Source organism: Nomascus leucogenys, chromosome 13 (genome assembly GCF_006542625.1).
Source record: "Nomascus leucogenys isolate Asia chromosome 13, Asia_NLE_v1, whole genome shotgun sequence".
NCBI classification, from domain to species: Eukaryota; Metazoa; Chordata; class Mammalia; order Primates; family Hylobatidae; genus Nomascus; species Nomascus leucogenys.
In genome coordinates this window covers 80033443-80060423 of record NC_044393.1, presented here as the reverse complement: position 1 = coordinate 80060423, position 26981 = coordinate 80033443, and the positions used below count along the sequence as shown (strand labels likewise).

The 26981-nt window shown below is 44.4% G+C and overlaps 2 protein-coding genes across 2 annotated transcripts in view; one reads left to right on the top strand and one right to left on the bottom strand.

The window, feature by feature from the left end:
• MKLN1 (muskelin 1) overlaps positions 1-24111 on the bottom strand; it is a 398537-nt gene extending 374426 nt beyond the window's left edge. The window contains exon 1 of the mRNA XM_012512222.2: positions 24003-24111. The gene's annotated coding sequence lies outside the window, so the exon portion shown is untranslated. The remainder of the gene's footprint in view (positions 1-24002) is intronic.
• The window catches only part of LOC100580363 (gametogenetin-like), an 88292-nt gene that overhangs the window by 5614 nt on the left and 55697 nt on the right, over positions 1-26981 (top strand). Inside the window, exons 2-3 of the mRNA XM_012512223.2 lie at positions 23977-24491; positions 25426-26509. Coding sequence (XP_012367677.2) covers positions 23977-24491; positions 25426-25492 — 582 coding nt within the window. The 3' untranslated portion in view covers positions 25493-26509. The remainder of the gene's footprint in view (positions 1-23976; positions 24492-25425; positions 26510-26981) is intronic.

Genomic DNA, 26981 nt, shown 5'->3' with positions numbered 1-26981 from the left:
AAAAAACAAACAAACAAACAAATAAAAAAAAAGAAGTCAGCCTGGGCCAGGTGCAGTGGCTCATGCCTATAATCCCAGCAGTTTGGAAGCCTGAGGCAGGAGGATCACTTGAGCCCAGGGTTTGAGACCAGCCCGGTCAACATAGTGAGACCCCATCTATAAAAAAAAATTAAAAATAGAGGCTGGGTGCGGTGGTTCACGCCTGTAGTCCCAGCACTTTGGGAGGCCGAGGCGGGCGGATCACGAGGTCAGGAGATTGAGACCATCCTGGCTACCATGGTGAAACCCCATCTCTACTAAAAATACAAAAAATTAACCGGGCATGGTAGCAGGTGCCTGTAATCCCAGCTACTCGGGAGGCTGAGGCAGGAGAATGGCGTGAACCCAGGAGGTGGAGCTTGCAGTGGGCCGAGATCGAGCCACTGCACTCCAGCCTGGGTGACAGAGAAGACTCCGTCTCCAAAAAAAAAAAAAAAAAAAAAAAAAAAGGAAAAAGAAATTAAAATTAAAATTAAAAATAAAAAAGAAGTCAGCTTGGAGTGGCTTGAGTGAAGACTCATCTTTGAAGTTGGCCAGGAGGGAAGCAGGTAAGGCTGGAAAGAAGGTGGAATTGGGCAAGGAGTAGGAATTATTTTATGGAATGGGAGTCCTGAGTACAAGTGGCCATCTAGCTTCTGCTCAAAATCTCTAGTGAGCCTGCTACCCCACAAGACAGCTGGCTGGGCTTTTGTACAGCAACACATCGATTCCATTCAATATATATTTGTTGAGTGCCTGCGATGTCTAAAGCATCGGGCTTGGTACTTCAGGGCCTAAAAATATATGCAAGGCACAGTCATGCTCCGGTTTTTCTTTCTTTTTTTCTTTTTTCTTTTTTTTTTTTTTTTTGAGACAGAATCTCACTCTGTCACCCAGGCTGGAGTACAGTGGCTCGATCTCAGCCCACTGCAACCTCCGCCTCCTGGGTTCAAGCGATTCTCCTGCCTCAGCCTCACGAGTAGCTGGGACTACAGGCGCCTGCCACCACGCCCGGCTAATTTTTGTATTTTTAGTAGAGACGGGGTTTCACCATGTTGGCCAGGCTGGTCTTGATCTCCTGACCTTGTGATCCACCCGCCTTGGCCTCCCAAAGTGCTGGGATTACAGGCGTAAGCCACCGTGCCCGGCCATTGGTTTCTCATTTATTGGCCCAAATCTACCTCCTTCCAACCATAGCTCTGTCCTCTGGAGCCACACAAGTATAAGAAGACTTTTTTCCATACGACAGCCCTCCAGCTAACTGAGAATGGTTTCCAGCCACCTCTGGGGCTTTCCCAGTCATTTCACCTCTGTGAAATAATCCGGTCGTGATGTATGGATATATGTATGTATGTATGTGTGTCTTTTGTTACCAGCTGGCTGCTCTCCTCTGGATAACCATACCCTAGTCTGTCAAAGTCCCTTTTAAAGTGTGGCACTCAGAATTAATCGCAATTCTCTCCATCTGGTATAAGCAGTTAGAAACCAGTAGGCACATTCTTTCCCTTTTCCAGGACACGGTCCTTCTGTGAATGCCACCTGAGATTGTATGAGTGTTCTGACAGCCACACTGCTGACTCATGGTGTTCTATGATCAACTCAAATCTTGAGATCTTTTGCACTTGAAATGTTGATATACTAGGTCTTCCAAATCTAACATTTACACAATTGACTTTTAAAAGCCAATTGCAAGATTTTACACTTTTTCCCACTATTATGTATTGTTACATTGGTTTTTCATGAGCTAGTAGTAAAAAGTGGAAAGGTTTAGGAGTCAGACAGATCTGGATTCAAATTCTGGTTTTGTTACATAGCCCAGTGACCTCGAACATGTCATGTGATCTCTCTGAGTCTCAACCTGCTTATCAGTGAAAATAGGGCTAATCCTACCTGCACTGCGAAGTGGTCCTGAGTCTGAAACCAGGGCAGTATAATACCTGATGTAAGTTCTCAATAAATGTTGGTTTTCTTGCCTTCCTTTTCTTTGATTCTCTCAACTTTGATTCCTTAACAGAAGTATGCCTTTTAAGTCATTCCTCAAGATTAATACATCTTTCTTTTAATAAAAAAATTTGAGCATAACAGGAGCCAATATCCAAAAGAAGATACTTTAGTATAATAGTTAAGCATATTAGTATAATAGTTAAGCACAGAGTTTCTGTGACCGAATCTGAGCTCTTCTAATCACTAGCTATCTGGTGATTACAAGCAAGTTCATAAACCATCGTGAGCCTTGGTTTGCTCATCTGTAAAGTGGGGATAACAACACCTGTTTCTCCAACTGCTGGGGAAGATTAACTGGGATGAAGAATGAAAAGCGTTTTTGCATAGAACATCGCACATAAGTACTTGGGAAGTGGTGTTATTATTACCGCTTAGAAAACTCCAGGTAAGCAATGTCCTATTAATCTGCACTTTTTAATTTGAGACACAGTCTTGCTTTATCGCCCAGGCTGGATGCAGTTGCATGATCATAGCTCACTGCAGCCTTGAACTCCTGGGCTCAAGTGATACTCCCTCCTCAGCCTCCCGAGTAGCTGGCAATACAGGTGCACACCACCAGGCTCAGCTAAATTTTATTTATTTATTTATTTTTTTAAGTAGAGGTGAGGTCTCACTATATTTCCCAGGCTGGTCTCAAACACTTGAGCTCAAGCAATCCTCCCACCTTGGCTTCCCAAAGTCTGAGATTACAGGTGTGAGCCACCACACCCAACCTTTTTTTTTTTTTTTTTTGGGACAGGGTCTCCCTCTGTTGCCCAGGCTGGAGTGCAATGGCATGATTATAGCTCACTGCAGCTTCAACTTCCTGGACTCAAGCAATTCTCCCACCTCAGCCTCCCAAGTAGCTGGGAGGCTACTTGCATGCCACTATACCCAGCTAATTTTTGTATTTATTTGTAGTGACAGGTCTTACTATGTTGTCCAGGCTGGTCTTAGGATTCCTGGACTCAAGCAATCCACTTGCCTCAGCCTATCTCAAAGTGCTTGGATTATAGGCATGAGCCACCTCATCCAATCCACATTTGTGTGTGTAATTATTTTATCTACTAATAATACATTAGTAATAAATGTAATAAAACATTTCATCTACTAATAATACTGAATAATACTGTTCCATGGTCCATTATATTGTTCACCAGTATCCCTTGAAAACCTCTGTCCAATGACAGGTATGACAAATATGTCTGTCATCTTCTTACGTATTAGCATTATCTAGAGAAAAAACTAAACCAGCTAGAGGATCTTGGGCAAATCACTTGACATTTATGACCTCAGGCTCCACTTCTGTGAAATGGGGGTAATGGTAGTAATATCTACCTTAGAGGTCTGGCATGAGGATTATGTGACTTAAAGCACGTGGAAGATAAGGAAATGAGAGTGGTTTGGAAGTACTTAAGTGAACCCGATTGGCTCTCGTTGATACCAACTTTCTTTCCCTAACCAAACTAAGCTTATCAGGCTGTAGGTTCTGGAATCCACCATTTTCCCTTTTAAAAATTGGCATAGTTGCCCAACGCTAGGCATATGGTATTTGTTCTATCCTCAGCGATTCCTCATAGCATGTCTATAATCATACCTGGAAGTTCCTTTTGTATCCCTAGATACAGTTTGTATGGATCAGAAGATTTGAAGCTCATTTAAATTTGAATCTCATCTAAATTTAAATTTTGTCTAATTTAAATGTATCCTTTCATCATTCACCTTGGCTCCCATTTCCATCTTAAATTTCTTCTTTATCCAGACTATAAGAACACGCATGTCTATCGAAGTGAACTTAGCTATAGAAATCACACCCATAAAATAAAATCAATTATAAATCCACTACCACAATATTGCCACTGTTAATATTTTTCTGTGTTCAGTCTTTCTTTTTTTCTGAGAAAATATATTTAAAAATAAATGACCTGGCTGGGCATGGTGGCTCACACCTGTAATCTCAGCACTTTGGGAGGCCAAGGCAGGATGATCCCTTGAGGCTGGGATTTCAAGACCAATCTGAACAACACAGCAAGACCTTGTCTTTAAAAAAAAGTTTTAAAAAATTCACAGGGTATGGTGGCACATTCTTCTAGTCCCAGCTAATGCAGAGGCTGAGTCAGGAGGATCACTTGAGCCCAGGAGGTCAAGACTGCAGTGAGCTATGATCAGGCCACTACACTCCAGCCTGGGTGACAGAGAGAGACCCTGTCTTTAAATAATAAACAATAAATGACCAACTTTTTCTGATGTCATGATATCTTCCATAACCTGCTTTTTATTGGATACATAGATTTCATCATGGGAATACACCAAATTTATGCAATAATTCTTTTTGGACATTTGTTATCTCTAAGTATTCAATATTATAAAGAATGCTACACTAAATATTCTTCTACATTAAATTTTCTTAGTACCTCTAGTTATTTTCTTAGGTTGAAGTCTTAAAGATGAAATTGCTGTGTTAAATAAGTGGTTTGTGTATGTTAAGGTTTTTAACACACAATACCAAATTGCTCTCAGAAGGCTTATACCAATTTATATTCCCAATGTGGTATGAGAGTGCTTATTTCCCTGACTCTTTATCCATGTAAGATATCATTTTAAAGTTCTTACAATTTGCTAGGCACAAAGGCATCTGGGTTTTACTTTGATTTGCATTTTCATTAATTAATAATGAAACTGGACCATTTTCATTTTCATTGACCAGTTGAATTCCTTTTTTTTCCTTTTTTGCCTTTTGTTCTTTACCCGTTCTTCTTTTGAGATCTTGTCTTTTTCTTGTAAGTGTATGAGTTGTTTGTATGTTAAAGACACTATTGCTTGTCATATACATAAAGTCCTAGAATCTCTAGCTTGGGCAACAGAGCAAGATCTTGTCTCTACCAAAAAAAAAAAAAAAAAAAAAAGAAAAAAATAGGTGCGGTGGCACACATCTGTGGTCCTAGCTACTCCGGAGGCTGAGAGGGAAGGATCACGTGATTCCAGGAGTTTGAGACCAGGCTGGGCAACATAGGGACGCCCTATCTCTAAAAAAGATATTATCCAGACATGGTGGCACACACCTGTTGTCCTAGCTACCTGGAAGGATTGCTTGAGCCCAGGAGTTCAAGGTTACAGTGAGTTATGAATGTGCCACTGCATTCCAGCCTAGGCAACAGATCAACAGTATTACAAAAAAATCTTCTAGAATTTCTCATGTATCTTTTCATTTTGTTTGTGCTACTGTCTTATCTACATAAGCTAAAGTTCTAAGCAATGAAATATATCAATGTTTCTCTTTCTTTCTTCTTCTTTTTTAGAGACAAAGTCTTGCTATGTTGCCCAGGCTGAATTCAAACTCCTGGACTCAAGTGATTCTCCTGCTTCAGCCTCTCAAGTACAATGTTTTTCTTTTATAAACCATAAACCATTGCTTTTTTGCTTATGAAGGCCTTTACCACTCCAAGGTCAAAAATGCTTATACTACTTTCATCTTTTCGGCACATATCGCCCCTATTATGTGGGTCACTTTTCACATTTAATTCTTTAATCCATCTGAAATGTATTCCATTCTTCTTGGCCACATGTTTTTCCTTTTTTTTTTTGAATCAGAGGAGATACTTTGGTCTCTTCTCTTTATGTTCTAGCTGCATATGGACCACTTGGGCACATCACAGTGTCTGGGGGCCTGCTCATATATGGTTGGAACAATTTCCTCCACAGCCAACTGATCTATAGGTTCTCTAAATTCCTTCTTCAACATGAGTTCCACAGACCTAGTAGAAACAGACCACAGCTCCAACTCTCCCCTGAATTTATTCTGGTAATGTTTCTGGCTTTTGGCTCCCTTGTTCCCTGGTTACTTATTTGGACCATTCCTTGTCCTTTTTTAAGCAAGCAAACAAAAACAAAAATAGTCAGCGTCTTGCTTATACCAGTTCACAATGTCTTTTCCTGATCTGTGATCCCAAACCCACATCCTGATCTAAATACCTTCCCAGAGGAGCCTTCTATGCGGTTAATCAAAGCCACATAGTTGGACCCTGGAGCACCAGGGCTTTAAGTCAATCATTTAATTGATTCAGAAGAGGCAGGCCACAGTGGTAGACACATACTATGCTCCAGGCACAGTTCAAAATGTTCTGCCCAGGGCAAGCCATTCCCATCTGGCCACGTGTTAGACACTGTTCTGAGTATCTTCACAGCAGTTCCTTTATTCTTTCTTGCATCTTGGCCATGCCTGATCTTAACACACATCCCCTGTCTCCATTCCATCCTCCTCTGTGACCCACATGTTCAGTGGCTTGGCTTCTGTGGACCGGCAATGGGCTCTCTCTACCCCTTCTCAGAGGTTTTGATCAGTTTTTCCTTCTTGTCCTGTCTCTAATATTCGCTGCACTCCTGTTGTTCAGTCATACTCGCCCACTCTCCTCTGTGTGCTCCATGAGATAATATGCCTCTGTGTGTGGCCTCCAAACTCCTTTCTGACTCTCCCACCTTTTAGTGGTCACTGGGTACACTGCCACTTCCAAGATCCCAAGTAGACCCTTCAGCTGCTGAGTGCGATTGATGCCAGCAGAACTAAGTGAAAAACAATTCCATTTTCTTCTATTCTTTTCTGTCTTTTTTTTTTTTTTTTTTTTGAGACAGAGTTTTGCTCTTGTTGCCCAGGCTAGAGAGCAATGGCATGATCTTGGCTTACCGCAGCCTCTGCCTCCCAGGCTCAAGCAATTCTCCTGCTTCAGCCTCCCGAGTAGCTGGGATTACAGGCATGCACCACAACTCCTGGCTAATTTTGTAATTTTAGTAGAGACAGAGTTTTTCCATGTTGGTCAGGCTGGTCTCAAACTACCAACCTTAGGTGAACCGCCCATCTCAGCCTCCCAAAGTGCTGAGATTACAGGCGTGAGCCACCGCACCCGGCCATATTTCTTCTATTCCAAGATCAACATATGGGCCGGGTGCAATGGCTCACGCCTGTAATCCCAGCACTTTGGGAGGCTGAGGCAGGAGGATCACCTGAGGTCAGGAGTTCGAGACCAGCCTGACCAACAGGGTGAAACCCCATCTCTACTAAAAATACAAAATTTAGCCAGGCATGGTGGCATACACCTGTAACCCCAGCTACTCGGGAGGCTGAGGCAGGAGAATTGCTTGAACCCAGGAGGCAGAGGTTGCAGTGAGCCGAGATTGCACCACTGCACTCCAGCCTAGGTGACAAGAGTGAAACTCCATCAAACAAACAAACAAACAAAAAACCATGTGGTAGGATGCACCACCATTTAATGGCTCCCAAAAAACACTGCCATGTTAAGTGTACCTACATTCTCATTTTAGAAATACTAAAAACATGGGGGGTATCTGTACCTTAGAATCTAGGACATGCTATAGTTAAATGACTATTTTTCACTTAACTACTCACATATGACAGTCTGCCCCATTCAATGGTACTATCCTTTCTTCATTATTATTCTTTACTATAAACATAAGCAAAAATAAAAGTTCATAATTCATTGTCTTCAATACTTTTCCCAGACCTCAGCTGTCTCTGCTCATTAGCCCTTCTGGCATTATTCTCACGGGTCTTACAGATCTGAGCCCTCCTTTTTGAAGGAAGCCTCATTATATACCCCTTCTCCTGCCTTTTGTACATGTCCTTTAAACGTACAAGCTTCACTGAACACTTCCAGAACCACCACATTGATCTTTTTAATCTTTTTTTTCTGGATTTTTATTTATGTATTATTTATTTATTTATTTTTATATCTTTTTTTTTTTTGAGATGGAGTCTCGCCCTGTCACCCAGGCTGGAGTGCAGTGGCGCGATCTCAGCTCACTGCAAGCTCTGCCTCCTGGGTTCATGCCATTCTCCTGACTCAGCCTCCTGAATAGCTGGGACTATAGGCAGCCACCACCATGCTCGGCTAATTGTTTTGTATTTTTAGTAGAGACGGGGTTTCACTGTGTTAGCCAGGATGGTCTCGATCTCCTGACCTCGTGATCCTCCTGCCTCGGCCTCCCAAAGTACTGGGATTACAGGCATGAGCCACCGCGCCCGGCTGTTTTTTATTTTTTGCAGAGACAGAGTCTCACTTTGTTGCCTAGGCTGGTCTCGAACTACTGACCTCAAGGAATCTTCCTGCCTGGGCTTCTCAAAGTGTTGGGATTACAGGTGCGAGCCACAGTGCCTAGCCTGATCTTTTTTTAGATGCTTGTCTTTTCTTCATTTAAACCACTGATTTTGTAAAAATGTACACTTCCAATCATATTACTCCTCTTGCCCTTTATTTACTAGTTCCTGGCCAGAGGGAGTCTTGTGTCCATATTTTCTCTTAACTTGCTCCTCTCGTTCCTGTCAGGTTAGCAGGTGCAGAATTGCCTTCTTTGGCTATTACAAATTCAAAGCTGCCCTGGTCACTTATTTTAAGTTGTTTGTCACTTCTGCTTTGCCAACATATTTTTCTTAGCTGGTTAGAATTAAGCACAGAATAGTACCTCTTCAGTAAGCAATTAGTTTAAATTTAAGTCATGCCAACTTTATTTGACGATCACTTTTCAGCAGAATGAAACTGTCAGTAGATATCAGATAAGCTGAAGTTCTCCATTACCCCTATATCGTGTCCCTGTGCCAATAATTTTGTCATTTGTATTGGGAAAGCATTATTGATGTTGCCATAACAGGATCACAAGGCATGCTAGGAGTAGTTGACTGCACACAGCCAGTGGAGAGAGGGTATGAGCCAAGACCGGGGTGGGGGGTTGCCCCCTAGAGCACGGGCCATGAATACAGAAACCAGCCTGGATTTCGGCAGCTGGCCTCTGCAAAACCTTGTGTCTCTTAATTACATAAAGTTCAGGAAGCTGTTAATACCAAGCAGTTTAGCCTTACCCCAGCAATGGGTTATCTATAAAGGGAAGGCGCATATGTCCCATGGTTTGAGGAGAGCACAGCAGGGGTGTAGGCAGCAGAATACAGCCCTCTGCAAAAGATGACTGGTCAGAGCTAAGCTAAAGAAGACATCAGGATCATGGTAAAGTAGGCTGGGGTTCAAGACAGGGACCCACATCCAAAGGGAGACCGGGATACAAGGCAGGAGGACCAGAGACTGAGGTGTTGAGGGCAAGGTGGAAACCCATATTGGGCAGAGGGGTGGGGAGGCACAATAGGAGGGAGCTACAGATGTCTGAGGCCCCATGGCTGACCTGACTGAAAGGAAGCACAATGGCGGGGCCGATACTAATGGTGACTTTCTCCAGTGTGAGCCAGCGTTTAAGTACTGGGGAGGCTGGGGGTTGGACCTATAAGTAGGGCTCCTTAGACAACCCAGCAGCTGGTTGCTAGGGAAGACAAAGGCAAGACAACTGGCCAGGTGCCTTATTGTATGCTCGTGTGACAATGTCACTTCTGCTTTTATTTTCAGCCAAATGTTCTCGGCCAGGTGTTCAGCCCCCAGGTTTGCGGGTTTCTATATGTGTCTGTGACTTCTTGACTTGCAAGTTTACTCTGCTTTGCCTTTGGTTGTGTGCTTCTTTGAATAAGTTACCTACCTTCATATTGCTGTAATACTACAACAACAGCTACCATTTACTCATTGTCTACCATTTCCCAGGTACTACACCTGCTGATTTACATACACGATCTTATTTAATTCTCGCAACCTCCTTGAGAGGTAGGTGTTATTATCCTCATTTCAAAAAGAGGAAACTGAAGCTTATATGGTGTATGTAATCACCCCAAGGTCATGCAGCTGGGATGCAAAAGAGCTCAGATTTAAACTTAGTTTTGTCTGACTGCCTATTGTTGCTTTAAAAGACTGCATTTATACATTGATACTGTGATACACCTGAACAATTCTCACGGAACTTATCAGTCACTAGATCTTTTGTCTGTCAGTCTACCTACCTACTTATCAATTATCTATCCTCTTTTATCTTCAACTCCATAATACCCAGTACTGTACTATGTAAGAAGTAGATTTTTTTTTTTTGAGACAGAGTCTCGCTCTGTTGCCCAGGCTGGAGTGCAGTGGCATAATCTCGGCTCACTGCAACCTCTGCCTTCCAGGTTCAAGCAATTCTCCTGCCTCAGCCTCGCAAGTAGCTGGGATTACAGGTGCCCGCCACCATGCCTGGCTAATTTTTGTATTTTTAGTAGAGACATGGTTTCACCATGTTGGCCAGGTTGGTGTTGAACTTCTGACCTTGTGATCCACCCACCTCGGCACAGGCCACCACACCCAGCTATTTTTATTTGTACTTTGTAGAGACAAGGTCTTGCTATTTCCCAGGCCATCATATTTTTAAATGATTGGAAAACGTGAAAAGAAGAATGATATTTTATGACACATAAAAATTATTTGAAATTCAAATTCGTTTTATTGGAATATGGCCAGGCTCATTCATTTAAATTTTGTCTGTGGCTGCTTTGCATTACAATGGCAGAACTGAGTAGCTGAGACAGAGACTGCAGGGCCAGGAAGGCCTAGATTATTTCCTTTCTGGCCCTTTATAGAAATAGAAAAAGTTTGCTGATCTTTGGTATAACTAAATGATACAGGATGGCATAACATTTTAAATATCGTTTAAACTACATCTATTACTGTATTTCCTAAAATTTCTAATTCAAGGACACTCTCCTTTATTATGTAGAAGATCTCCACATTCTTAGAACAGAGTCAAACATGTCCTTCTTTGATATTCTGTACAGTGGCCCTGATAGCAGCAACACTTTTTTTTTTTTTTTTTTTTTTTTTTTTTTTTTTTTTGAGATGGAGTCTTGCCCTGTCGCCCAGGCTGGACTGCAGTGGCGCTATCTCAGCTCACTGCAAGGTCCGCCTTCCGGATTCACGCCATTCTCCTGCCTCAGCCTCCCTAGTAGCTGGGACTACAGGCGCCCGCCACCGCACCCGGCTAATTTTTTGTGTTTTTAGTAGAGATGGGGTTTCTTTACTAAACCCCAGGTTTAGCCAGGATGTGTTAGCCAGGGTGGTCTCCATCTCCTGACCTCATGATCCGCCCGCCTCGGCCTCCCAAAGTGCTGGGATTACAGGCATGAGCCACCGCGCCCGGCCTGCAGCAACACTTTAATGTAGAAACAACAACAGACTAAGAAGCTGGTGGTTTCTCTAAGAGGTTAGATGTCTCTTCCTGCCAGAAGTCACCTTTCTCTCTCATGGGAAACTGGGGCTGGGCAGCATTGTGAGTGATTACAGTGTATTACAGAACTGTAGTGGCACAGATATGGATGCCCCAGTTTCCATCAACTCATTCAGGGTGATGTGGTGCAGTCATAGATGAGGAAAAGCAAATTGCCCTTTTCGTCATCGCCTAGGACCTAAATAAAGATAAAAATGACTCAGATTGACCAGACACAGGTGAATATCACTTCTCAAAATGTTTTCTGAAGGCACTTACATGGCAACAACACGGTTCTGTGGGAGCCCCATCAATGTGTTAGCTCAAGAGTAAAACACAGGGAGCAGAAAGAACCTCCTTACATTTCCTAAGATCAAGCTGAGTTTGCAGTCAACTTCAAGGGAATCTGTTTTACTTATTTATTTTTTGAGACCCAAGCATAAATTCTACTGTCTTTTTGCATGTCTGCCTTTCTTGCCATGCATCTTTCTCTCTTTCTTCAATCTAACAAAAGTTTACTGATCATTTATTATGTGTGGGTCACAGGGCAAGCCCTAGGGAAACAAAAATAAATAAAATAATACTAACTCTCAAGGAGCTTAACACTTACATGAGAAACAAATTAAAATAATCTTCCTTGACCTTTTGGCAGTGTTTAACAAATTGTTGATCCTCCTTAACAGATTCTTCTCTTGGTTTCTTTGGCCCCACAGTCTCCTGGTTTCTGATTCTCAGTCTCCAGTGCCAGCTCTTTCTTTTCTTTTCAGTCTTTTTTTTTTTTTTTGAGACAGAGTCTGGCTCTGTCCCCCAGGCTGGAGTGCAGTGGCACCATCTCGGCTCACTGCAAGCTCCGCCTCCCAGGTTTACGCCATTCTCCTGCCTCAGCCTCCCGAGTAGCTGGGACTACAGGCGCCCGCCACCATGCCCTGCTAATTTTTTTGTATTTTTAGTAGAGACAGGGTTTCACTATGTTGGCCAGGATGGTCTCGAACTCCTGACCTCGTGATCCGCCCACCTCGGCCTCCCAAAGTGCTAGGATTACAGGCTTGAGCCACTGCGCCCGGCCTCTTTTCAGTCTTAAATGATCAAGGTTTAGACCTGGACCCACTTTTCTTTGAGTCTTTCTATCTACCCTCCTAGGCAATCTTCTTTCAAATTTATAAACCCAGTTCCAGCAGCTCTTATAAGCCTCACACCTATATCTACAACTCTGCAGGGGACATCTGCACTTAGAACTTTTGATCTTCCCCTGTGTGATAGTCCATTCTTGCATTGCTATAAAGACATATCTGAGGCTGGGTAATTTTTTTTTGTTTTTTTTTTTTTTGAGACGGAGTCTCGGTCTGTGGCCCAGGCTGGAGTGCAGTGGCGCGATCTCGGCTCACTGCAAGCTCCGCCCCCAGGGGTTCATGCTATTCTTCTGCCTCAGCCTCCCGAGTAGCTGGGACTACAGGTGCCAGCCACCACACCCAGCTAATTTTATGTATTTTTAGTAGAGACGGGGTTTCACCATGTTCGCCAGGATGGAGGCTGTGTAATTTTTAAAGAAAATGAATTTAGTTGGTTCTTGGTTCTGCAGGCTGTACAAACATGGTGCTGCATCTGCTTCTGATGAGAGTCTGAGGAAGCTGATATGGTTTGGCTCTGTATCCCCACCCAAATCTCATGTTGAATTGTAATCCCCAATGTTGGGGGAGGGACCTGGTAGGAGGTGACTGGATCATGGAGGCGGATTTCCCCCTTGCTGTTCATGTAATAGTGAGTGAGTTCTCGTGAGATCTGTTGTTTGAAAGTGTGTAGCACTTCCCCCTTCACCCTATCTTTTCTGTGCCAGCCATGTGAAGATGCGTTTGCTTCCCCTTTGCCTTCCTCCATTATTGTAAGTTTCCTGAGATCTCTCCAGCTATGCTTCCTGTACAGCTCCACAGAACCATGAGCCGATTAAAGCTCTTTTCTTTATAAATTACCCAGTCCCACGTATGTCTTTATAACAGTGTGAGAACAGACTAATACAGAAAATTGATACCAGAATTGGGGTACTGCTATAAAGATATACAAAAATGTGGAAACAACTTTGGAACTGGGTAATGGGCAGAGGTTGGAACACTTTGGAGGGCTTAGAAGAAGACAGGAAGATGAGGGAAAGTTTGGAACTTCCTAGAGACCTGTTGAATGCTTGTGACCAAAATGCTGATAGTGATATGGACAGTGAAGTCCTGGCTGAGGTGGTCTCAGATGGAGATGAGGAACTTATTGGGAACTGGAGTAAAGGTCACTCTTGCTATGCTTTAGGAAAGAGATTGGTGGCATTATGCCCCTGCGCTCAAGATCTATGAAACTTTGAACTTCAGAGACATGATGTAGGGTATTTGGCAGAAAAATTTTTTTTTCTTTTCTTTCTTTTTTTTTTTTTTTAGAGGGAGTCTTGCTCTGTCTCCCAGGCTGGAGTGCAGTGGCGTGATCTCAGCTCACTGCAAGCTCTGCCTCCTGGGTTCACGCCATTCTCTTGCCTCAGCCTCCTGAGTAGCTGGGACTACAGGCACCCGCCGCCACACCTGCCTAGTTTTTTTTTTTTTTTTGGTATTTTTAGTAGAGATGAGGTTTCACCATGTGAGCCAGGATGGTCTTGATCTCCTGACCTCGTGATCCGCCTGCCTCGGCCTCCCAAATTGCTGGGATTACAGGCGTGAGCCATTGCAACTGGCCTGACGGAAAAAATTTCTAAGCAGCAAAGCATTCAAGATATGGCCTGGCTGCTGCCTTTTTTTTTTTTTTTTTTTTTTTTGAGATGGAGTCTTGCTCTGTCCCCCAGGCTGGAGTGCAGTGGCATGATCTCAGCTCACTGCAAGCTCTGCCTCCCAGGTTCACGCCATTCTCCTGCCTTAGCCTCCTGAGTAGCTGGGACTACAGGCGCCCACCAACATGTGGCCTGGCTGCTTCTAAAAGCCTATCCTCATTTGCATAGACAAAGAAATGACTTGAAACTAGAACTTATATTTAAAAAGAAAGCAGAGCATAAAAGTTTGGAAAATTTGCAGCCTGACCATGCAGCAGAAAAGAAAACCCCATTTTCTGGGGAGGAAATTAAGGCTGCAGAAATTTGCATAAGTAAAGAAGAGCCAAATGTTAATAGCCAAGACAAGGGGGAAAGCATCCCAGCCACTCCAGCTCCAGCCATGGCTAAAAGGGGCCAAGGTGCAGCTCAGGCCATGGCTTCAGAGGGTGTAAACCCCAAGTTTTGGTGGCTTCCATGTGGTGTTGGGCCTGTGGGTGCACAGAAGGCAAGAATTGAGGTTTGGGAGTCTCTGCATAGATTTCAGAGGATGCATGGAAATGTCTGGATGTCCAGGCAGAAGTCTACTATAGAAATAGAGCCCTCATTGAGAACCTCTACTAGGGTAGTGTGGAGGGGAAATGTGGAGTTGGAGCCCCCACACAAAGTCCCCACTAGGTCACTGACTAATGAAACTGTAAGGAAAGGGCCACTGTCCTCCAGATCCCAGAATGGTAGATCCACTGATAGCTTGCACTATGCCCTGGAAAAGCCACAGTCATTCAATACCAGCCCATGAAAGCAGCTGCAGGGGCTGTATGCTGCAGAGCCACAGCAGTGGAGCTGCCCAAGGCCTTGGGAGTCCACCACTTGCATCAGTGTGGCCTGGATGTGAGACATGGAGTCAAAGGAGATTATTTTAGAGCTTTAAGATTTAATGACTGCCCTCTGGAGTTTTGGACTTGGATGGGGCCTATAGCCCCCTTGTTTTGGCCAATTTCTCCATTTTGGAATGGCAGTATTTACCCAATGCTTGTACCCCCATTGTATCTTGGAAGTAACTAACTTGTTTTTGATTTTACAGACTCATAGGCAGAAGAAACTTGCATTGTCTCAGATGAGACACTGGACTTGGACTTTTAAGTTAATGCTGGAATGAGTTAAGACTTTGAGGGACTGTTGGGAAGGCATGATTGTGTTTTGAAATGTGAGAAGGACATGACATTTGGGAGAGGCCAGGATGGAATGCTATGGTTTGGCTCTGTGTCCCCACCCAAAACTCATGTTGAATTGTAATTCCCAATGGTAGGAGAGGGACCTGGTGGGAGGTGATTGGATCATGGGGAAAGATGTCCCCCTTGCTCTTCTCATGATAGTCAGTGAGTTCTCAAGATATGTGTTTGTTTAAAAGTGTGTAGCACTTCCCCCTTCAGTCTCTTTCTTCTGTGCTGGCCATGTGAAGATGTGTTTGCTTCCTCTTCACCTTTCGCCATGATTGTAAGTTTCCGGAGACCTCCCCAGCGATGCTTCCTGTACAGCCCACAGAACCATGAGCCAGTTAAACCTATTTTCTTATTAGCCAGTCTCAGGTATGTCTTTCTTTCTTTCTTTTTTTTTTTTTTTGAGACGGAGTTTTGCTTTTGTTGCTCAGGCTGGAGTGCAATGATGCAATCTTGGTTCACCACAACTCCGCCTCCCAGGTTCAAGCAATTCTCTCACCTCAGCCTCCTGAGTAGCTGGCATTACAGGTGCCCACCACTGTGCCCAGCTAATTTTGTATTTTTAGTAGAGATGGGGTTTCACCATGTTGGCCAGGCTGGTCTCGAACTCCTGACCTCAGGTGATTCACCCACCTCGGCCTCCCAAAGTGTTGGGATTACAGGTGTGGGCCACTGCGCCCAGCCCTCAGTTATGTCTTTATAGCAGTGCGAGAATTGACTACTACAGGAGCTTTCAATCATGGCAGAAGGGAAGGGCAGCCAGCAAGTCACATGGTGTGAGCAGGAGCAAGAGAGAAAAGGCAGAGGTCCCAGACTCTTTGAAACAACCAGGTCTCTTATGAACTAATTGAGTGAGAACTCATTCATCATCAATAGGCTGGCACTAAGCCCTTCATGAGGGATCTGCCCCCATGATCCAATACCTCCCACCAGGCCCCACCTCCAACATTGGGGATTACACTTCAACATGAGATTTAAATGCGACAAATATCCAAACTGTATCACTCTGCAATTCTGTTTCTGTCCTAGGATTCTCCATCTTAGTCATGGTCTTGACACCTCTATTCATGTACCTGATCTTGGGAGAAAAGTCAACTAGGACAGTGTCTCCCTCTCCATAACCCACTATTTCCAGTCAATCATCAGTTTCTTTAAAATAACTCTTGGCTCTCATCATTTCTCACCCTGTGTGTTTCACTGCCTTAATCTGGGCAACCATGATCTCTCACAGGAACCATTAATGTACCTTCCAACTATTCTCTCCACATCTGCTCATTCTCTGCTCTATTTTATCTCCCCACAAACAATGTTTTTCAGACCAAAAAATGTAAACTGTCTTTTAAAAAGAAATGCAATGCTAGCAAAATACACGTTGTTCTTCAACGTAATTATTTTTACTTAGTAATGTATCATGAAGATCTTTTCACATAAGTATGCCTAGAATTGTCTCACACTTTTAACAGCTGCCTTTCACTTGTTTTTTATTTTTTCTTTGTTTTTTTTGTTTGTTTGTTGTTGTTGTTGTTGTTTTTCTGAGATGGAGTCTCGGTCTGTTGCCCAGGCTGGAGTGCAGTGGCGCAATCTTGGCTCACTGCAATCTCTGCCTCCCGGGTTCAAGCAAATCTCCTGCCTCAGCCTCCCGAGTAGCTGAGATTACAGGTGTGCACCATCATGCCCAGCTAATTTTTTGTATTTTAGTAGAGACGAGGTTTCACCATGTTGGCCAGGATGGTCTCGATCTCCTGACCTCGTGATCCGCCCACCTCAGCCTCCCAAAGTGCTGGGATTACAGGCCTGAGCCACCACGCCCAGCCTCTTTCACATAATTTATTTAACCACCTCCCTATTGATGGCTGTTTTCAGTCTTTAACCACTACTATAAATCGTGCTTCAGTGTAGGTCCTAGAAAAGTCATCCTCCAATACCTGTGTGAGTATATCTATTGGATAAATATATAAAAGTAGAATTACCAGGGTAAAGGCTTTGTACATTTAAAATTTTGATAAATTTTGCCAGATTGCCCTCCATAGACGTGATACCCACTTTCACTCCCACTGACAGTATAAGAAAGTGCCTGCTTCCCAGCCTGGCCAGCCAACTATGTTATTAAACTTTTTTATTTTTGTCAACTTGACAGTAAAAAATAGATGTCACTGCAGTTGTGATGCGCATGCCTTTTATTATTACATATTTTAAGATCCATTTATATTTCTTTGACTACAATCTGTTTGTCATACCCTTTGCCCAATTTTCCAGAGTTTTAAAGGTTTGTTTTTTTTTTATAGATTTGTGGGAGTATTCTGATTTCTTCTTAAATAGTTTAATTTCCATGTTCTATCAGATATCCTGGTATCTTTTCAAAGTAATGATTTAGTCCATTTTTTTATTCTAATAATAAGTAATCATCAAGGACTAACTCCATTACAAGGGAGTCCATATGTAGAATGTATGAATGGATTTGCAGAAGTCTTGAATTCCTGAAAATAATTTCACAAGACTGCCTTATACCTATACCTATACCTATTCCATTTCGTTTCATTTTCCTAACAGCCTTGTGAGGCATATAGTATTGTTAACCACAAAGTGAGGCTCAGAGAATGTAAATGTCCAGGATCACACAGCTAGTAACTCTTCCACTTCCAAAACCTTAAAATCCTAGTAATCATCACCACTAGCCATTCCAGTTACACTAAGACTCTGATTCTTGATGTCTCTAATTTCTAATAAATGGCTGCTCTTCTCCTTTTCCTACTACAAACATCCAATGAATATATATATATATATATACACATACATATTTTAGACGGAGTCTCGCTCTGTCGCTCAGGCTGGAGTGCAATGGCGAGATCTCGGCTCACTGCAAGCTCTGCCTCCCAGGTTCACGCCATTCTCCTGCCTCAGCCTCCCGAGTAGCTGGGACTACAGGCACCCGCCACCATGCCGGACTAATTTTTTGTCTTTTTAGTGGAGACGGGGTTTCACCATCTTAGCCAGGATGGTCTCGATCTCCTGACCTCGTGATCTGCCCGCCTCGGCATCCCAAAGTGCTGGGGTTATAGGTGTGACCCACTGTGCCCGGCCCTAATGAATATTTTTTAAGTGCCTGATATATGCCAGTAATCTTCACAAGGTTTGCATTTTAGAGGAGTTCTCAACCATACGTGATAAAAACAAATAGAAATAAAGTTCCACTACTATGAAAAAATATATATATAGGATGGTTGGAAACGTGGAGAGAGGACACTTCAGGTGGAGTGGTCAGGGAGGGCTTCTTTGAGGAGGTGACATATAAGCAAAGATCAGAATGACCAAAAGAGTATGCCAGGAAAAGGAAGTATATAGGGTAAATCCTATAATACAAGAGCAAATTCAACAAGTTTGAGGAAGAGAAATAAGGCTGGTGTCACTGCAGTGGTGGAGAGTGGTGGGAGATGAGGTCAAAGAGGTGGTCGGGGATGCCGTACAGGGCTCCATGGGCCCTGCATGGAGGAGGAGTCTGGACTTTATCACAAGTGCCATCAGCAGACATGGAGGGATTCTAAGATGAGAAATCACATGATCTGATTTATGTCTTAAGACTTATGATTTATGAAACTCTAGCTGTGCTGTGGCGAATGAGAACAAGAGCAGAAGCAGGAAAACCATTTAGAAAGCTATTACGAGAGCACAGAAGAGGGATGATGATGGTTTGTATTAGCATGGTAGCAGTGGAAACTGAAAGAGACATTTTGGAAATGTTTTGGAGGTAAAGTTGACCTGAATTCTGAGGATTGTGAAAACAGAGGAAAAAAGAAGAATCAAGAATATCGACATGCTTTTTGTGTTGAGCAATTGGTGGATGGTAATGCCATTTAATTTGAAGGCTGAGAGAATAAAGAATTCTATTAGTGTAGTATTTCCTTCTTTCCTTGTGCAGCCTTAAGCTTGCAGATCATGGATTGCACCACTCTCTTTCCAACACTTTTATTTTCCTTCCCTACTTGCCCTTTAGTCCTTCTTATATAAAAGAACTTCATCCATCTGCATCCTCTACTCTTATCCTATCTTCAACTCACTGCAGTTTGGCTACTATCCCCATTTTACTAATAAACTCCTTCTTGCCAAACACACCAATGACCTCCTTATTACTAAATCCAAAAACTTTTCAGTCTTCTTTTTCTTTTCTTTTTCTTTTTTTTTTTCTTGAGACGGAGTCTTGCTCTGTTCCCCAGGCTGGAGTGCAGTTGTGCAACTTCAGCTCACCACAACCTCCGCCTCCTGGGTTCAAGAGATTCTTGTGTCTCAGCCTCCTGAGTAGCTGGGACTACAGGTGTGTGCCACTACGCCTGGCTAATTTTAGTAGAGATGGGGTTTTGCCATGTTGGCCAGGCTGGTCTCGAACTCCTAACCTCAGGTGATTCGCTCACCTCGGCCTCCCAAAGTGCTGGGATTACAGGCGTGAGCCACTGCAGCTGGCCACAATCTTCTTTTTCTTGACTTCTCGCTGGCATTTAATACTGCTGATATTTCCTCCCCTGGCTCCTCTGAAACTACTTGTTCCTGGTCCTCCTACCTCTTGGGCTATTTTTCCCCTGTATTTTTTCTTTCCTCACTTTTTAAATATCGGTGTTTTCATAGGGTTCCAAAGTAGATCCTCTTCTTTCCTTTCTCTATGCCTTCTCTTGGGGATTTCATCTACTTCCATGAACTATTCCTTATTTTGATGACTCCAGCATAGATCTCTCTCCTGAGTTCTAGACTTCCCTGTTCAATTATGTAGTAGACAGCTTCACTTTGGTATTCTATGGACACTTCAACTCAACATGTTGAAAACTAAACTAATTACCTTCACTCCACAGCCTGCTTTTCCTCCTGAGGTCCCTATCTTGGACTTCAGGATATATCTGCAGGATATAATGGGAGCAGATTTATGGCTTATGAAAATGGAAGGATACCTTTGATGGAGGATACCATCAATAATCAAATTCTATTGGTTCTATGTCCTTAATAGATCTTGAACCCTTTCAATACTTCCTCTCTCCATGTCCATTCTTGCTACCTTAGTTTAGACATGCATCATTCTTTCTTTCTTATAATGTGATATGGTTTGGCTCTGTGTCCCATCTCAAACTGTTAGCCCCACCTGCTGAGGGAGGGACCTGGTGGGAGGTGACTGGATCATGGGGGCAGTTCCCTCCATGCTGTTCTCATGATAGTGAGGGAGTTCTCATGAGATCTGATGGTTTTAAAAGTGTCAGTTTCCCCCGCAAGCTCTCTCTCTCTCCTGCCACCTTGTGAAGGTGCCTGCTTCCCCTTCGCCTTCCACTGTGATTGTAAGTTTCCCCAGGCCGGAGCACAGTGGCATGATCTCTGCTCATTGCAACCTCCGCTTCTGTGGTTCAAGTGATCCTCTTGAGGAGCTGGGACTACAGGTGTGTGCCACCAGGCCTGGATAATTTTTGTTTTGTTTTGTTTTTTTGTAGAGACAGGGTTTCACCATGTTGCCCAGGCTGGTCTTGAACTCTTGAACTCAAGCAATCTGCCCACCTCAACCTCCCAAACTGCTGGGATTACAGTAGTGTGCCACTGCACCCAGCTGAGAGATCTTTCTAAAATGAACATTTGATCAGTTCACTATGCCCCTTAAAATTCATCAATGGTTCTCCACTGGTCTTAGAATAAGTTCAGACTTTTTAGGATGACATACTCAACCATGCTAATCTTTCTGGATTTCTCCTTCAGGACTTCTGCCATGCATTTATACAATGTATTTATTTAGAACCTACTTGCCATGCTCTGTTCTTCACCCTCAACTCTCTGGGCACAGCTGTTTCCCTAAGGTCTTTACACATAGTACTTTCTTTGCTTGGAATATCTTTCCCTGTAACCTGCCCACTTGTCTGGCTTACTTCTACTTATCCTTCAGAACGCATCTCAAGATTCACCTTGTGTGGTTAGAGACCCTATGCATGGTCAGGATTAGGCACCCTTCTTACGAGCTCCCCTGTTGATATCATCTCACTGCTGCGTGATCAACTGTATATTCATCTTTGTTCTCATGATACTATAATGTTCTTCAGAGCAGAAACTGTGTCTTATTCATCTTTGTATTCCCAGCACCCAGCACAGTACCTGACACACAGCAAGCACTCAATAATGAATAAAGTGGCAGAGTTGGGTTTCAAAGTCAGGTCTTTTCTCTCTGGCACAAATCTCACATTTCTTCATGCTACTTCTCAATACTGTGAATCTGAAAAATTCTAAGAGCTGAGCTAGGTCTATTTTTGCCTAGCACTAATTAAAACACAGGCAAATAGATTATTAGTTCCATGAGGATTCAGTTGATTATTTTTTTGTATACCCCTTCCTCCATCATTCCACCACTTTGATCATCAGAGTACTTAGGATTACCCATATCTAAAATGACTGAAAGGCTAGGCATGGTTGAGTGCACCTGTAGCCCCAGCTACTCAGGAGGCAGAGGTGGGAGGCTTGCTTGAGCCCAGGAGTTGGAGGCCAGCTTAGGTAACACAGTGACACGTTGTCGTAATAAATAAGTAAGTACACTGAAACAACTTTCTCTATACTTTTACATCCTTTTGTAACTCTTATCCTGTTGCTTCCATAATATCACTGAGGCAGGGAGAGAGTAAGTACCTGGGGAGCAAGGTAAATTTTATTTTTCTGTCAACAGACACTAAAAATGGATACATCAATAGAAAATCATTTCCCATCATTTCCCTCAAGGTTCCTATGGATAGATATTAAAGGTTCAGTGCTTAAATTTAACATTGCAAAATCCAGCTAAAATTGAAATTTTTATGTAGTGAGTTCAATCTCATCACAGAAGTTTGTAAATGGGAGGAACCTTAGAAATCCTTTAGTCCAGCACTTTCATTTAAGTTTCCACGAAGAAACTGACATAAGACCTATAATGGCTCACTCAAGGTCATCCAGGCTATCGATGCCATTATATCTCTTTTTCAAAGGGCTTTATTTTCCATCTAAACAAATTATCTACATCAGAATCCACCTATTTACATAGGGCTTATCTTTCTGATACTGCCTTTGCAATATCCTTGTTATAAAGAGGAAGGAACTGAAAACAAACAAAACAAAACAAGGTTGTCTTGTCCAGGGACATAGGGAAATTGGTAAAAGAGATAATTAGTACACAAAGTGATGGGGTTTCCTATTTGTAGTGTAGCCTTGTAGTCACACTGTGTTCTCTGAATGCCACAATGCTAACCCAAGCTTACTTGTCCTTTCTCGGCCTGGATTCCATTCAATTCTATGCCTTATTTAGTCTAAATGATTTCCCCAGCTTCAACGTGTATTTATTTATTTATTTATTTATGCATTTCATTTTAGAAGTATACTTAAATCTACTCTTTACTCGAGTTTGTCTTAGTTCTAGTGCTGAGGAATGAAGATTCTGGGTAAAAGAAATCAAGATGATGTTTTTTTTTTCTAGGCTTTACATTTCAAGGATGATTTCTCAAATAGCAACTGGCAGTCTACTCCTCAAATGATGACGTTTTCCACGGGACTTAGAATTTAATTGGAATAATTTGTTTGCAACGGGAAGCAAAGATTTCTTTCCAAGAGGATCAGTTTGATAATGTTTTACCAGCTAGTGCTACGAGACCAAATATAAACCAGTTCTGAGAAACAGGAAGTGAACTGACTGGTCTAGTCTGAGTGTCCCTGGCAGTGACGCAAATACAGAAATCAAATTAGGAAAACAAGATATGTGGGTGTGAGGCAATCGATAATAATCCAGGATGCTACAACATAAGCAAGAACGCCTTTAACCTGATGCCATTCATTTTAATAACACCCTGAGCAGTTTGATTTCCACGGAACACGCTGGTGATTAGAGAGCAGCAGGAGCTTGGGTTCCCTAGCAACAGCATGTGCTTTTGAGACAGTCATTAGCCTTTCAGTTAATCCCATCAACCCCTTACCTCTAAATGTATGACTGACATTAAAAAAATGATGTTTTAGAAAGTGCTTTGAAATTTCCAGGAGTGCAATGGAAGGGAATAATCATAATTAAAAAGTTGTCTGGAGAACTACACTCCAGTGAAGGAAGTAATGTTCCTACGTGCCCAGCCTGTCCGTATATTTCCCTGCTCTCAGTTGTAGGTTTCTGAATCCCCTGTGGCAAAGGGCAAGGGAGGTGAAATTGTTCAGAGTTTCAGGCAGTCTTCTCACCCAACGTGAGTAGTATTGCAATGTCTCTCGTAATCATGGCTCTGAAGATGAGGAGAGGAGAGGATGGGCAGTTTGTGTGGTGAGGAGGCTGGCTGCAGGTAGGCTGGGAGGGAATGTCACACAGTTTTCTTTCTCCTTTAAGCCGAATGAGGTACTCTGGTCAAAGGAACTCGGGGAAGGAGGATGGTGAGGGGAATGAAGTTCTTCTTCCTATTGATTGCTTTATTGCACCAGAGGCTGTTTGTCCAAGGCCACTGGCCAAGAGCATTATTTTCGTGGCTAAAGTGAGGTTGGGCAGGTTTCCCATCCCTTTCGCTAGTTTTAAACAAGACAACCCAGAAAGCGCAGCAAGGCTCTGGGAATACGATGTGGGTTGGCTTTTCCTACTCAGCTACACCTTAAAGCGCCAGGCCCATGGGCTGATACTTCTCAAACCCTGAATCATTGCCTCCAGCTCTGTCCTGGGTTCAGGATGCACCACTCCACCCTCTGTGTAGCTTGGGTCAACTTCGGGACGTCACCCGAATAGTAATTATTGCTGCATTTGCCTGGACATCCTTATTACGGCCTGGGTCCCTCTCAGCTGGACACTGGGCTCCTTCAGTTTGGCTGGGGTGACTTCTAATACTTCCCGCCGCCCCACCTTACCCCCTTGCGCGCTCCCTTCCCAAGGCGACCACCTGCACCGCCCCACTTACCATCTGCCCCGCGGGGAGGGCCCCCCGGGCTAGCGGAGCCCTCCCTGCTCCCGGGCGGCTCTGGAGGAGCTCGGTGTTCGCCTCCAACCCTTCGCTACCGGAGGATCAGTTTCCTCCCCTCCTCCCCCTCCAGCTCCGGCCGCCGCCGCCGCCGCCGCCGCCGCCGCCGCCGCCGCCGCCTCCTTCTTGCATGACACAGCAGAACCGCAGCTGCTGCAGCAATTCCAAGCCATCCGCCCAGGAAGCGCTGCAACCGGGACTCGGGAGGGGTGGAGGGGGCGAGGCAGAGGCCACGGCCCCGGGGGATCCTTGGCCCCACTGTGCACCACACACTCCTTTCCCAGCCCAGGGGCACGCGAACAAAATGAGGCTCAAGCTGACCAGGCCGAGCCGGAGGAACGCTGGGGCTTGGCAGCAGAAGGGATGGGACCAGAGAGAAGGGTGTGGAGGAGACCCCAGTGAGGGCCCGAACATTTCAGGTAAAGAGAGGTAAGAAGAGGCCCAGAAGTCAAGGGCCAGACTGTGAAGGTGATTAGAGGTCAAAGAGAGGTAAGGAGGTAGAGTTGCAGAGAAGAGAGGCCCAGCTGGGAAGGGCGTGGGGGTGGGGGTAGCTGCAGGGGAGGGTGGGGGGTACAGTCTTTGGGGAGGCCTGAGCTGAGCCCCCAGGCAGAAAAGGGGCTGAGTTGGGAGGCAAGAGATGTAGGAGGAAAGGGATGAAAGAATTAGGCATGAGATAGGAAGGTAAAACTTGGGAGAGATATTATAGAATTAGAAGGGTTGGAATGGAGCTCATTCATCATGGCTGATGAGGTAAACTGATGAGGTGGAGAGAGACAAGAGTCAAGGCAAGGCCAAACGAAAAGATCTTCCATCCCACTCTTCAGTTTCTTGCGAAGTTTTTCTTGATTCCGCCAATCCACACAGTTTCCCTTATAAAAGGGAAAAGCATGAACTAAAAAACCCAGAAATAGCTATCTGGCTTAGATTTACAGGATAAAATCTCCATGTCTGTAAAAACTTTAAGGCAGAAATTTGGGATTTATGGTACAAACCCATTAAGGGACTGTGAGTCAGTAATACCCACAGCACTCAACATTGTGAGTTTCCACACATCCCTGGACTTGAGTAAGTCTTTCCAAGTGTTTGTTAATGCTAGAAATGATGACAAAATTAGTGGTTCAAAAATATTAAAGTGCACATGCTTTTTGCTTTTTCTATGTATACAGAGATTACATGTATGTATATTTTCTAGCTTCTAGCAAGTATGGTATGGCTAGGGATAATTATGTTTCTCTGATTATTTTGTTTCCCATCAAACACCCCACGAATTTTACAGCAGACCGCCTTCTTGTCACCATTTGAAAGAATGTGGTCAGAAAAGTAATGCAAAAACTGCCACTTTGGTTTTGTCTGTACCTTCCAGGTCATATCTCCGTACCTCACTTCCTGACACAAACAAGTTTTCACTGTTGTCAGCAACAAAGCCCTAATATAGCTGCGGAAGAGAAAAACTGCATTGCATTTTGCCTCCTGCAAGCATCATCAACAGTTACTGGAGGAACGTAATTCCAGAAAGCTTGAAAGCCGTGGTGATGGTAATTATGTATCAAATGCCTGGTTCTATTTCTGTTATTATTGTTTTGCCATTTCTGTTCTCCCAGCGATCTGACTGAACTCGCAGAGGGGCAAATCCAGTTTTTCTTTTTGACTTTTGTCAAACTGAATCAGGCCTGATAGAAAACTCATTGCTCTCCGGGGAAACAAAGTAGGAGCCACGAAATGTCATTTTAACAGAGCGTGGGTTTGGTGACTGTAGGAAAGGATTTGAGGACGCTCCTTCTGTTCGGCTTCCTATGTCATGAGCACAGGCTCCACGCACGCACAGACACCACGGCTCCCGGATGCTGTGGCTCCCCGATCTGGGCTCCTGCAGCGCCAGAAGCCCCTCCGGGATGCTTCGAGGGGCTCCCGGTGGGTGGAGGTACGGACGCCGCTGCGGCCGCCGCCGCCAGTCCTGCTGATGTTGTTGCTGCTGCAGTCACGTGGGAGCCCCTTTAAGTTTCCATAGAGAGGCCTCTCTGGTGTCACATGATGGACATGATATAATGAAACAACATTGTGGAGAGGAAAGCATTAGGGGAGCCCACGGCTACAAAAACAAGTGAGTGAGAAGAGGTGGGAGGAAGAGAAACTACGCCACCTCCCCTGCAGCCGAGTGCACGCAGCAGCCTGGCGTGACAAGTGGGCGACGCCGGGGGGCAGGGAGCCGGGGTCCTTGGCCCTGGCCGGGGACCCCACCGCCCACCTCGCGGAGGACAACTTTTAGCCGGCAACCCCGGCCAGCGCAGCACCTGTCTCCGGAGTCTCCACCGCTCCTCCCGATCCATCCCAGGGAAATTCTCAAGAATACGCTCTACAAATCTACGTGCGCATCGTTTTCCCCTCGCGTCGCGCACGGGAGGAAGGAACGAGGCAAGGAGCTAAAGCAGCGTGCGTTCAGCCCTGGGGTAAGTTCGCCGGGTGGGGAAGCCGGTCCCGCAGGACTTTGGGATGGGAATTTTGCTCTCCTTTGCGATCTCAGGGCGTGAAGAGGGCATCTCCTCCGCTCCCGGCAGGGCTGATCGGCTGGCTAGTCAATTTCCCCTTAGCACGCCCAGTGCGCCCACCCTCGCTCAGCCCGGGGCCCCCTCGCCGTCCCCCGGAAGGGGTCTGCGGTTCCTGGCCAGGACGTTCGGAAGGCGAGCGGGGGAAGGTAGGGCTGTCGCGGGAACCCGGCTTGTGGGAGCGATTTCGCCATGTTTGTGTTGCTAAGAGCACTTTTTCCCCTTTGCTGTGGCTTGATGCCACATGGCTCCTCCGGAGCTGCTGCCGGGCTGAGAGAGTGTTTTTTTTTTTTTTTCAATGTCCGCATTCCAGCTAATGTTGCGCAGATAAAATTCAAACTTGAGGTAAACAGAAGAAGAGGAGGAGGAGGAGGAG